The 11,790-nt window shown below is 36.5% G+C and overlaps 1 protein-coding gene across 20 annotated transcripts; it reads right to left on the reverse strand.

Annotated features, from left to right (window-relative positions):
- Positions 1-5,007: 5,007 nt before the first annotated feature.
- On the reverse strand, positions 5,008-10,758 carry LOC110920904 (WAT1-related protein At5g40240). 20 transcript variants are annotated; one of them, XR_004886982.1, is made up of 17 exons: positions 9,626-10,217; positions 9,499-9,550; positions 9,303-9,414; positions 8,839-9,028; positions 8,666-8,752; positions 8,323-8,457; positions 8,151-8,237; positions 7,724-7,799; positions 7,464-7,513; positions 7,120-7,397; positions 6,973-7,045; positions 6,748-6,857; positions 6,180-6,264; positions 5,894-6,113; positions 5,611-5,769; positions 5,375-5,526; positions 5,008-5,271 (listed from the first exon to the last, which is right to left on the reverse strand). XR_004886982.1 is itself a non-coding variant. In XM_022165128.2 (17 exons), the coding sequence occupies exons 11-17, from the start codon at positions 7,253-7,255 to the stop codon at positions 5,106-5,108; spliced, it is 1,044 nt and encodes a 347-aa protein (XP_022020820.1). In that variant the 5' UTR covers positions 7,256-7,397; positions 7,464-7,513; positions 7,724-7,799; positions 8,151-8,237; positions 8,323-8,457; positions 8,643-8,752; positions 8,839-9,028; positions 9,303-9,414; positions 9,499-9,550; positions 9,626-9,748; positions 10,408-10,758; the 3' UTR covers positions 5,008-5,105. The 20 variants fall into 20 exon arrangements, 18 of the variants coding, with proteins under 18 accessions (XP_022020820.1, XP_035842931.1, XP_022020830.1 ...); XM_022165128.2 differs by lacking the exon at positions 6,748-6,857 and adding an exon at positions 10,408-10,758 and having other exon boundaries at positions 5,375-5,547; positions 6,180-6,296; positions 8,643-8,752; positions 9,626-9,748; XM_035987038.1 differs by lacking the exon at positions 6,748-6,857 and having other exon boundaries at positions 5,375-5,547; positions 6,180-6,296; positions 8,643-8,752; positions 9,626-9,748; positions 9,935-10,209.
- Between the last annotated feature and the right edge of the window lie 1,032 nt (positions 10,759-11,790).

The following is an 11,790-nucleotide window of genomic DNA, read 5'->3' on the forward strand; positions in this document are numbered from 1 at the left end:
GGGCAGAGGTGGGTGATAGTCAAATCACAGGTCCAGAAATGGTAGTTGATGCTACTGAACGGATTGCATAAATACGACAACGCATGGCGGCAGCTTGTGACCATGAGAAAAGCTACGCTGATAAACGCAGAAAACCGCTCGAGTTCCAAGTTGGGGATCAAGTGCTACTCAAAGTCTCACCCTGGAAGGGTGTGGTTCGTTTTGGTAAACGAGGCAAGCTCAATCCGCGGTATGTTGGACCGTTTGAAATCGTTGAAAGAATAGGCAAAGTGGCTTACAAACTAAACCTACCAGCAGAACTCGGTGCAGTTCACAACGTTTTCCACGTGTCGAATCTGAAGAAGTGCCTGTCAGATGAGACCCTCATAGTTCCTTTGAAGGAACTCACTATCGACGAACAGTTGCATTTCGTCGAGGAACCTGTTGAAATCACGGACCGGGATGTTAAGGTCCTCAAGAACACCAGAATACCTCTGGTACGAGTTCGTTGGAACTCCCGTCGTGGCCCAGAGTACACCTGGGAACGAGAAGACCAAATGGAACTCAAATATCCCCAGTTATTTCAGAACAATGCAACTACTACTGAGGCCGAAGCTACTACAGAATTTCGGGACGAAATTCCAAATCAACGGGGGGATGATATGACACCCCAGGAAAACCAGTAAACGATACAACTTAACTAGCTTCCTCAGTAACCGCATGCTAAATTTCGGGACGAAATTTCTTTCAAGTTGGGGATAATGTGACAACTCGAGTTTCCGAGATTCCATTTTCGCATTTATTGCACGTTAACTGTTTGTCTAGTTGTTTACTTACACAATTTGTTTGCTTTGTAACTGTATACGTTGTGATTTGATAAAGTGTATTGTGATTGTTGCATGGTTATGCGTTATTTTACGAATGATTTGACAAATACATGAACTTGATGATGAAACCGTAAATTATATGTGGTGTGTGTGTTTTATGTAAAAGATGATACATAGGGGTGAGTAGAGTAGTTAGTGAAACCTTAATAACCCCTAACCCTAATCTCTCTCACAAATCATTATACGTATTTTCAATCTTCCTCTACAATCATCTCCTACAATCATCTTTTCATCATTCTTGGTGGCACAAGCTCTTAATCATCACTTTTGATCTCTCTCTTCATCTAGAATCAATCTAAGGTAAATGTTTAATGATTATTTGTTGTTAATCATTGGTTATTTGATTCATGCAAACCCTAGTTCTCCAAACAATGGTTCTGTGTTTATTGATCATTCTGATTATTGTGAAATGGTTTATGAATAGTTGTGTAATCACTTGCCTGACACTAAGATGCCTGATATGTTAGAGATGTTTGATTGTTGATTAGATTACAACATTTGCTAATGTATGAAAATCAGGGTTTTGATCGTAACCTGTAACTGTTCCATTGAAAACTGTGATTTGGTTTTTGAATATTACACATGATTGTTAGTCCAGAGATTTGTGTCAGGGTTTTGTGAAGTCACAAAGTCCGAATTATATAAGTGAAACATGGTCCGAATATTATAAGGACTCCTGGAGTCCGAGTTATATGAAGTGCACAAGGTCCGAGTTTTATGAAATGCATAAGGTCTGAATTTTTGATATGAAACACATGGTCCAAGTTTTGTGGGAGTTGTTGGTCCGAACTTTGTAAAAGGGTGCTTGGTCCGAGTTTTAAGAGGGGGTGTTTGGTCCGACTTTTATAAGGGGGTGTTTGGTCCGACTTTTTAAGGGATGTATGGTCCGACTTTTGTGATGTAATGTATGGTCCGACTCTTTGATATGATATGAGGTCCGAGTTTTATGCCTTGATGGTTGGTCCGAGTTTGTTGTTGGTTCAGTTAGTGTCAACTCTGTTAAATATACGAACTTTGCTAAGCATGTACACTCCTGTTAAGTTGTTAAGTGGTTAACTTTATTTGTTGGTTAACTCTGTTAGTTAACTACATTGTTAGTTTATTATTCCTGTATGTTTATAAACCCTGTTGAGTTATTAACTTTGTTATGACTGATAACTCACAATTGTGTTATTTAATAACCACATTAGCACAAACTGTGAAAGACAATTATGTGAGCATGAATGATATGAAGGTGACTATCTGTTTACGTGTTACTTGATGTTAACTATCCCGTACACTTAGAGATTTCGGTTTCATGTGGAACTTTATAAACTTGAACTGATTTAGTATACGTGCATACTATAGGACTTGATTAATTATTTGTGAGCACTTAACTTAGCATACCGAGCAAACCAAGGTGAGTTCACACTCTTACCAAGGCATGGGATTCCCGGGGTAGGGAATGGGATTGGATGATTATCTGTATTTACGTTGTTGTTGGGAATTATGAAATACTGACCTCGGTTGGGAAAGGTCACTTATAGATACTGCTAGACTAGTGATACATGGGGAAGCCCCCACTACTCTTCGCACACATGCCTGTAATGGCCGCGATACTGATACTGATCTTCGCACACATGCCTGGAATGGCCGCGATACTGATACTAAACTTTGCACACATGCCTGGAGGGCCGCGATACAAATAAAACTAGTCTACAATACATGGGAAACCCCCACTAATCTTCGCAAACATGCCTGGAGGGCCGCGATGTAATTATAAACGATACATGGGTTACTAAACAAACAAACGTTTTACGAAAGGAACACCTTTACTAAACAACCCACTGTGAACTCGCTCAACTAGTTGTTGACTCTCTGTTACATGCCTTGCAGGTCGGTAGGTATACATGGAGCTTGCACTGGGAGGCGCGGTCGTTGTGGACGAGGATTGTGAATACTTTGATTAAACATTTTGACATTTCATAATCATACTTACGTTGGGTTTATTTTTATGCTTCCGCTAAACATTGATATTGCACTTATGTTTTGAACACCATTCATCTTGGTTTGGGTTGAATTACATTTACTTTTACTTATTACTTACATGTTCAATATGATTGGTGGCTTGATCCTGGTCAGTCACGCCTCCAAGCGGTGGTACTCCGTGGGTGGATTTTGGGGGTGTGACATGATCGACAGACACACCTTTTTGTGTGTGTTTGGTGTGAGTTATTTGTTTTAATTAAATTAAGTTTCAAGTTTTACAACATAAGCCCCTCAACTTTTGTTTAGTTCTTACATTTAGTGTTTTAACCCACTTATCATCACTACAAAACTGTTATCTAACTAGGTTATTTTTAATCCTAGTTAGTTCACTTGTTTGTTCACCGACATTATGTTTAAAATAATTGATTTACATTTTCGGGGTGTTACAGGTAGAAACGCTAAAAAATCGCGTTAAATGTGCAACTTGTTCGTCGAGCATGAAATTTGATACATATGAGATATTTTATGTATATTTGCTTTAAAAATGACAAAATAGACGAGTTAACAAGATTTCGCGTGTTTCAATGATAAATTATGTGAACGTTTATGTATATATATTACGACGCGCAAATCGTAGATATATTATATATGAGCGGGAGTGTTAATGGATTTACATGATAACGGTCACCAATATATATATATATATATATATATATATATTCACGTGCCAACATAAACAAAAACGTGAACTTTTCAAGAAAATTTCAAAGTTATGTGAACAATTCTAAGAAACGGAGAAACTTAGGATTTTTATGATATGTACATTGATTTAAAATTGTCCCTATATATATATATATATATAAAATAGGACGTGTAGAAATAAATCTCTAGGATTGCACTATTTAAAATACGCACCCAAAGTTGAGTGTCACTAAACCCCTCTTTTACTGCTTTGTCTATATTTTGGGGTAGAACACGCCAATAAAATAGTTTAATAATGTTTTGGATAAAAACATACCTTTTAATATAGAATATATATATATTCGTTGAAAATATATGGAGTTTGATAAATCATACGTTTCGAGATGGTACGGTTTGGAGGAGAAATTGGGATGGTACGGTGTTTCCAAAGAGAAACACACCGTAAAGTTGGACGAATGCTGTCTGGTCTCAAGAGAGTAAGTAGCAGCATCGGCTTACGTTTCGGTGGGGATTCAGGGGATTCGTACAACTTCGTATATTAAATTGTAATATTAGTAGGATATATATATATATTGTACGTGAGGTAGACACCATATTTGGTCTCAAAGTGGACTCTGCGCCCATGATGTCGTTTAATCGATTAAGTAAATGTACGCGAGGAATTGTTGGTAGATCTATCGGGTTGACAACCCCGTCGTGACCGGTCGCCCCGTGTCAAGTCAAACGACGAATTTAGATTCTGGTTATTGTCTAGCATTGATTATCCCTGCATGGTAAATATATAGTTCGTATTGTCTAGCTAACATACGAGTCTGAAAATTGACGCTATTAATTTAATATACAAAAACTTGGGTAAGACCTTTAATGTCGGGGTTTTAAACTTACGACAGATGACCCATGGATTTTATTAAGGAAGTAAAACGGACTTTCTAAAATTTATATGGATGTTCTAAAATAAACACATAATTAGAAAGTTTTCCTTTGGATCAAGTTGTTAGATTTGAATATGTGAACTCACCTTCCTTTGTGTTGACATTTGATTTTAATGTGTTCTACAGGTACTTGAGTTCGACTTCGGGAATTATGGTGTATCTTGTGTTTGATGATGCATGTTGTGTTACTTAAAATGTTGGACTACTTTTTAAACTTTTCTGGGACGAATGTAATAGGATCCGCGAGGATCAAAGACAACTTAACTAATGTGGTTGTGTCGTGGTTTTTAAAATGTAATGTTTAAATAACTTATGTTTTAAAATAAGACAACATGTCCAACAAATAAGTGCATCGTTCAGCAAGATATAAATGGGCATCAACTTCCGTCACCACTACGTTAAATATTCTGCTGCGACGTTTTTGGGGTGTGACACGTCCCACGCCTCCCGTTTTTGCACGACGTCCCATTTTTTGACGCATGCTTACGTGTCATCCACATGTCGCATAACGCCCCATTTTCAAGTCCCTCCACACCGTATAGTCTAACTAGATTATTCATTCAAACATCTCATTCCCTATGATAACTTAACCATCAGTCTACTTGCACATTAATGTATGCTTACTAAACTAACATTCTTATTGATATCTGGATGAAAGAAGAGGGAGAGTTTCGTCAGCAGATGATTCTGATCCTGAAACATCCAAATCTTCACTAGTGACTGCCAGTAGCTTGTTCTTTTCTTTGGTTTGCCCCCATATAACCGTGTAGAACCCAAAAGAAATTATCGTGGTTCCAATGACACTGCAAATACGAATTTAAAGATTCAAGAAAAAGCCATGGTGAACGAGTTTCTTTTCAAGTATAAAGCAACAAAATCAGACGGGCAAATGCGTTAACCATTTACCTTCCTAAGTGAAGTGAATCACCAAGAAATGTGACACCCATGATCATTGCGATAACGATTGAGAGGGGTGAGAACATGGCCACGAAAATTGGGCGTTTCTTCCGCAGGCACCAAGTGAAAACACTACATCGGACCGCAGTGGTATAAATTGCCTTTAAATAGAACAAGTCAATCTACCAACAACAAAGCAGATGTGTTACCTAACTTGAAAAATTGGTGTAGGTTACTCAACTTACCCCCAAAACAACAGCAGTCACCCCAGTTTCGGGTCGAAGCACCCAAGCACTTCGATTTTGTTCTACGAAAGGAGAAAGAGCGATGCATTGAATTGTCCCGAAGAGATTAAAGAAAAAGACAATGGTTTGTTGATCTGGATACTCTATAGTTGTTGCTGCCTAGAAGTGTAGATCAAGATGTAGTAATTACATGTATATCAACATAAGTGTCACATTGTATATAACTTTTACTTCTTTTATCATAAGCATGAAAGTTATTAAACAAGTATTGGCATACAATTACCTGTAATACAACCCATATGCAACCGAAGATGAGACTGACAAGGATAATTAAACTCCCATATATCCATTCTGATGGTTGTGACAAAAAGAGCTGGTTGGGTGAATTGATATGAAACATTCTTGGGCCTTGATAGAGTGTGAACACCATTGCTCCCAATATTGATATCATGGTACCCAATAATTTTGCTACACTTGAAATTGTTGTGTCTAATTTCTCCAACCTAAAACACAAACTATATTTTGCATTCGGTTTTCTTATTTTGAAATAAAGCGGATAATGTTTGTACCTGAAAAATACTGCAATCAAGAATGTAATTCCAGGACCTAAGTTCGAGATGGCAATTGCCATGGTTGGAGAGACGTGGTCAACACCTGCATTCCAAAGTACCTGAGCGAGACAAACCCTAAGTATATCCAAAATTATTAGAAGTAAATGAAAGCAGCAAGTTTCATTTTTGCTGTTCAAATATAAATTTATACACACACACGTACAAATAATGTTAACCCATCCGTTCGACCCGATTACACAATTTGTCTGAACTGTCACCTGTATATAGCGTTTGTTGCACCTCTCTAAACAGATAGTAATCAGCCACCTGTATATAACGTTTGTTGCACCTCGCTAAACAGATAGTAATCAGCCAGTTGTCGTTGTCGGGTTTTCGGAATTAATGACCTTTTTTTTTAAATTTAAAAATGCAACTAGAAGATGCTAAATTAAATAACGGTTTTACACAACCCAGCAAAAATTACCGGTCTTGACTGAACCCTCAGCGACCTAACTAGGCTGCTTTTGGTTTGAAAAATCTTGTATTTTTAGTTTCGGCAGGCATTCTATTAATTTAATTTTGTTACCTTTTAATATAGTGGGAAACCCGCGCGTTGCCGCGGAGTCGACAATTGTATTGCATCATCATATTTATGTATAAGAGATGCAAACTGGCCCTTGATGAAACGGTTAAAATCTGCATCAGGGTCACACGTATAATCTTTTTTAGGTTTTTTTAGGAAAGAAGCATAGCTTCTTTGCAGAGAATTTCCTCATAAGGGATAATGGGCTTCTTTTGAAGAAATGCATACCACTCATTAGCAGACCCACCAAACGGGAACCAGTGACGAGCTGCAAAATTCACCGCCTCTCCACAATTAAAGCCTGCATGCAAAGTTAAGCTGGTCGGTCAAACTTTTGACTTGAAAAGTAACTCCTGAATGTATAATATCAAATACCGTGACTGAAACTGGCATGATACGCTCTAGGAAACGTGCCAACGAACTCCCCCAGTAATTGTACAAGTTTGTAAACCGGAACGTGATTCTGCAACAGGATCTTTGGAGAAAACATAGTTGTTTTTTCTGCAAGCATCTCAAAGGCTCCTTCTGACCCGCTTGTTGATAATATTTCTCTAGTGTAAACATGATTCTGGATAACTTTCTCAAACTCATCAGCAGCACTACCGGGAATTCCGTACCATGTTTTTGGTGCCCCACAGTGATGATAATTTATGCTGGAAAAAAAAGACGCGTTCAAGTCTTATACCAGAAACCAAGTTACCAAAAAGTTTCAGGCTCACCGTTAACGGCCATCCCTTTAAAGTTATAATATTTAACGTTCCAGCAGCTGCTGAAACATCCAACAAAATAAAGTGATGAAACAAGGATAATTAATGGGCTGATTAAAATATTAAATCAAATCACTATCTAAGTTTAATCTAAACGGATCTAATTTAAACCATGGCCCGACTAAACATATCAGGATCAAATTCTAAAGAGCTCAATTTTCATAACTGTCACCTAAAATAGTGTATTAAAATAAATATTATTCAAAAAGTACCATGAGCTCCCCTTGGTAAACCCTCGGACCCTTGAGCACTTTGATTGATCAAAGAACTTATCATATTCCTTATGTCCTGTTCCACCAAAAAAAAATTACAAGATAAAGTAAATTGACATAATAATAAGTTTAGGGCGTTTGGATGTGTGTTTAGATTCTTTAACCACGACCTGAAGTCAATAATCAGTCTAGATAGTTTAGTTAAACATATTATTTTATTTTTTCTTCATTATTTAGGATCATAATAACCAAAAAAAAAGTTGTTGCAAGATAACTGATTATTGAGATATATGCAAATTGATTAAAATTATGATTATAATTTTTCAAGTTGCGATAATCACTTTAAAAACCCAGATCCAAACACCACCTGAGGCTCGTGTATTATACTGTAAAGCCAAAACCGAAAGATACACACAAGTGTAGGTACCAAAAATTGCTTCTGATACGGAATCGGCTGGTTACTCATTGAATTAATGTGATTCATAATTAAGCCCGCATTGTCTCCATATCATTGCTATAAAAAAATGAAAAAAACATATAATTTTTTAATAAGTATATTATAAGCAAACTCATAAGAAACTGGAAATCACGTTTCGTACCTTGGGAATCGCTTGCCTCATTGTGGTTGACGCCTCGGCAACCCAAGCGTTCTTTCCGGTACCAACGTTGTTTGCATTGACCATTTGACTTTGATGTCGACTTCCTTGCTGATGCTGTTGTGGTACTCTAAAATCCTGTCATTAAGCTCTACATAAGTAGATAAATTATAAAATAAAACACCCATCTTCGTATAATCGTATTAATAACATTCTTCAGAAATCAGAACCAAACATCTGATCCCATTATGTCATGTGATTTGACTTTCCGAGTCAAACATAAGTAAATGCAAATGGAAAAATACGTCATCGCGTAAGCTTACCACATTGATAGGTTCCATAATACCTTGGTGGTGTTTGTACCGAGAAATAAAGATATCCCAGAAAACCGTCCACCATTCAAAAAGGAAACCACGCGGAGCGTCGATTGCTACTGTGTCAAAAATCGATAAAGAACATCAATTTTTAATCCTTTATGTGAAGATAAAGTAAAGGCACATATAAATTATATCCATTTACCGCGATGGTTAACGGATAGTTTTGCTTCTTCTCCCTTACGTTTCGCTTAGAAGCCTCGTAGCGAAAGATCGCTCACTTTATCAGTCTCAATCTGCACAAAACGAATACAAACTATCGTGTACCTTTATCCTCTACCATGCTGCCCTTACTGAATCTTGGAGCATATCCAATTTTATGGCAGTAAGTACGCCTGTATCAAGAAGTGATTATGTTTTGTTGAATCCATTCACTAATAACCTAAACTTTTTAATAGACTGATTTAAGAGGTTTTATGTGTTAAAAGTACATGTTGGGTAAGACACTCAACCCATTTAACCAATTTCCTGTTTAATCTTATCTTTTTTGTTCTGCCCGTTTGACCCGGTAGTGATAAACATAACCCAAATCGGCAATTCATAATACACGGTTCAAATTATCCACCTCACAGGCCTTACAGATGGGAGTAATCATCATATAGAGCATACCAATCTGTCTTCTGCATCTGAATAAGACGTGTTTCAAGTCTTGAAAGAACAATGGTGCACTCAAATCCTTGTTTATCATGAGCTGGTTCTACAAAATTAGCCTCCAACACACCTAATCCACAACAAGAAAACAAAAAAATTTAAAAAATCATTTTGTGGTAAAATGTATTCACATAAAGTCTCCAAATTAACTGACCTATTACTCCACGACCGTCACTTCCTGTACTATTCCAGAGTCTCCAAAATGGCTGTAAAATAAGAAGCATTGTAAGATAGTTTTTTATATTTGTTGTTGAAAATTTTGTTTGTAAAAGCATTCAAACCTTAATGAGTCGATTTTTATGATAAACCCTTGAACGTCAATATGAGCTTTAGCATCTTTGACGAACCCCATGGTAACAACTGGATCAAAGAAGAAGTTACCTTCAATTTACAAATGCAACAACCTGAGATCGAAGACCAAATTAAATTAAATCCCAAAATTAATTTATACTGATCTGAACAGAACCAAAGGCAAGAGAAGAAACAAAAAGTTTCAGTGACGATTGTCGGAGAGGGGTCGTATTAAGCCGCCGGAAAGTCAACCGTGCTTAAAACCCTAGCCGATATTGCGCCTCTCTTTCTCGCTGTACCACAAGCACTTCGAACAAAGGTGTGTGGCGGGTGTGTTGAAACTTGAGACTCTTGGTTGCAGATTTGTAATAGGAAAAATAGGAAAGAGATGAGAGATTGGGAGGAAATCAAAGAATAATGAGGGTTTCACATAAAATGGAAAACACAAAATGCCTTTGAAGAATACAGACTGTGAGGGTGGACATTCAAATGTTCATTCAAATGACGGTTTCTGAATATATGACATTCAATATCGACAATGAACGGTTTTCACAAGTAAATGATCGGCCATTATGAGAGGAATAGGACGTGAAGTGAAATCTCCTAATTACCCCTTTGCTGTCTTAAAATTTTGGATGAAATACCTCTAAACTGGCTTAAACATATTTATACATGTTGCTTCATAACTTGTAAATATAGTAAAATTACAACTTTGTACATCACTTCTCCTTTTTATAGTATTATAGATGTGACAATGGACTCGATTGCTTACCCGGTAAGGCCAAGGACGAATAATCTGAAGAGAATACGCAAAGTGAGGGGAGGACGATCGAGCTTTCTGATAATGTGAATGATGAACAATGGAAGAAGAATGAATGTGCCAAGAGTATTATGGTAAACAACATAGACGAAACTGCTCATACCATCATTCATGGCTTCTTTGACTATGGTTAACACCGCCATATCTACACATGTTAACATCAACATTGCAACAAACGGAAGCACGTTCCCCATTGTCAAAAGTCTGACCCAAAGTTCACAACTTGAAGATGAGAAATTTTATTGAACCTAGTGAGAGAGACGAATGAATATATAGCCAACCCAAAATATCTCTTCTCTGACACAAGTTTTTAATCGTTACCCACAACACCATAAAAGTCCCCTACTCATGCATATATAGATAATATAGTATATTCAGGGACAAGGACATTTCAAAACCAATAATTCCCTGGTTAGTGTTTTCCAATGATTAAAGTTGTGGGGATTCATTCTTCTACGCATTAACTAATCCCAAAATGGTTACAAATAAATATACCAATCCAAAATCTAAACTAGAACTGATTTCCAATTCATATTTAGAAGATACATGATTAAATTTGGTGTGGTTTTATACTAAACTTACAATCGGAATCAGAAGTAAATTGATCTGTCCGGAAAGATAGCGGTGCAAAATGACATAACTACCCTTTAAAATTTGCAAATATAAAGCCACATAAATTCATATATTTATAAAATAAACTCTTTAAAATTAAACTAGTACCACCCACACCCACCACACAACCCCCCCCCCCACACACACACACACAAAAAAAATAATAATAATAATAATAATAACTAATTTGATTAAAAATGAATTTTAAACTTACTGATTAAAAAAAATTACATTCGGGTTTTATTTTATTAAAAAAAAATCTAAAACACATTATAAAACTAGTAAATATAAAACAAGCATCTAAATTCAAATGTCTTCGAAGTCTCAATATTCAACAAAAATAAAAACAAGTTTCTTTTTACTTCTAATAACTCGAAGCCTTGTGTCTGCAGAACACATTGCCAATTCTTCTTGAGCCAAAGTGGAAAGATGATGTAACGACACTTATTCCGTCTAATTTAAACAAGCTATGAATTATAAAAATATTAAACTAACGCAAATTTTAACAAACTATGAAGTAGAAAACATATTAAACTAACGCAAATTTTCAAACATAGGACAAGAAGTTCAGCATACGACCATAGGTGGTTCAACATGCGACTACAAGTCTTAAACATAACTAGACCACTACAAATCTTAAACATAATTGCAAACTTTAAAACCAACAACTATGTAATAATCTAAAGCATAACCAACAACAGTTTAACAATCCATGTGTTTGTA

The sequence above is a fragment of the Helianthus annuus genome, chromosome 17 (assembly GCF_002127325.2).
Source record: "Helianthus annuus cultivar XRQ/B chromosome 17, HanXRQr2.0-SUNRISE, whole genome shotgun sequence".
Taxonomy (NCBI): Eukaryota; Viridiplantae; Streptophyta; class Magnoliopsida; order Asterales; family Asteraceae; genus Helianthus; species Helianthus annuus.

Coding starts and splice junctions, on each gene's coding strand:
- LOC110920904 (XM_022165125.2), bottom strand. CDS start 10,649: ATGGGGAACGTGCTTCCGTTTGTTGCAATGTTGATGTTAACATGTGTA. Junction 5,770..5,893: donor GCATATGGGTTGTATTACAG/GTAATTGTATGC, acceptor CTACACTTCTAG/GCAGCAACAACTATAGAGTA. Junction 5,548..5,610: donor TGACTGCTGTTGTTTTGGGG/GTAAGTTGAGTA, acceptor TGTTGTTGGTAG/ATTGACTTGTTCTATTTAAA.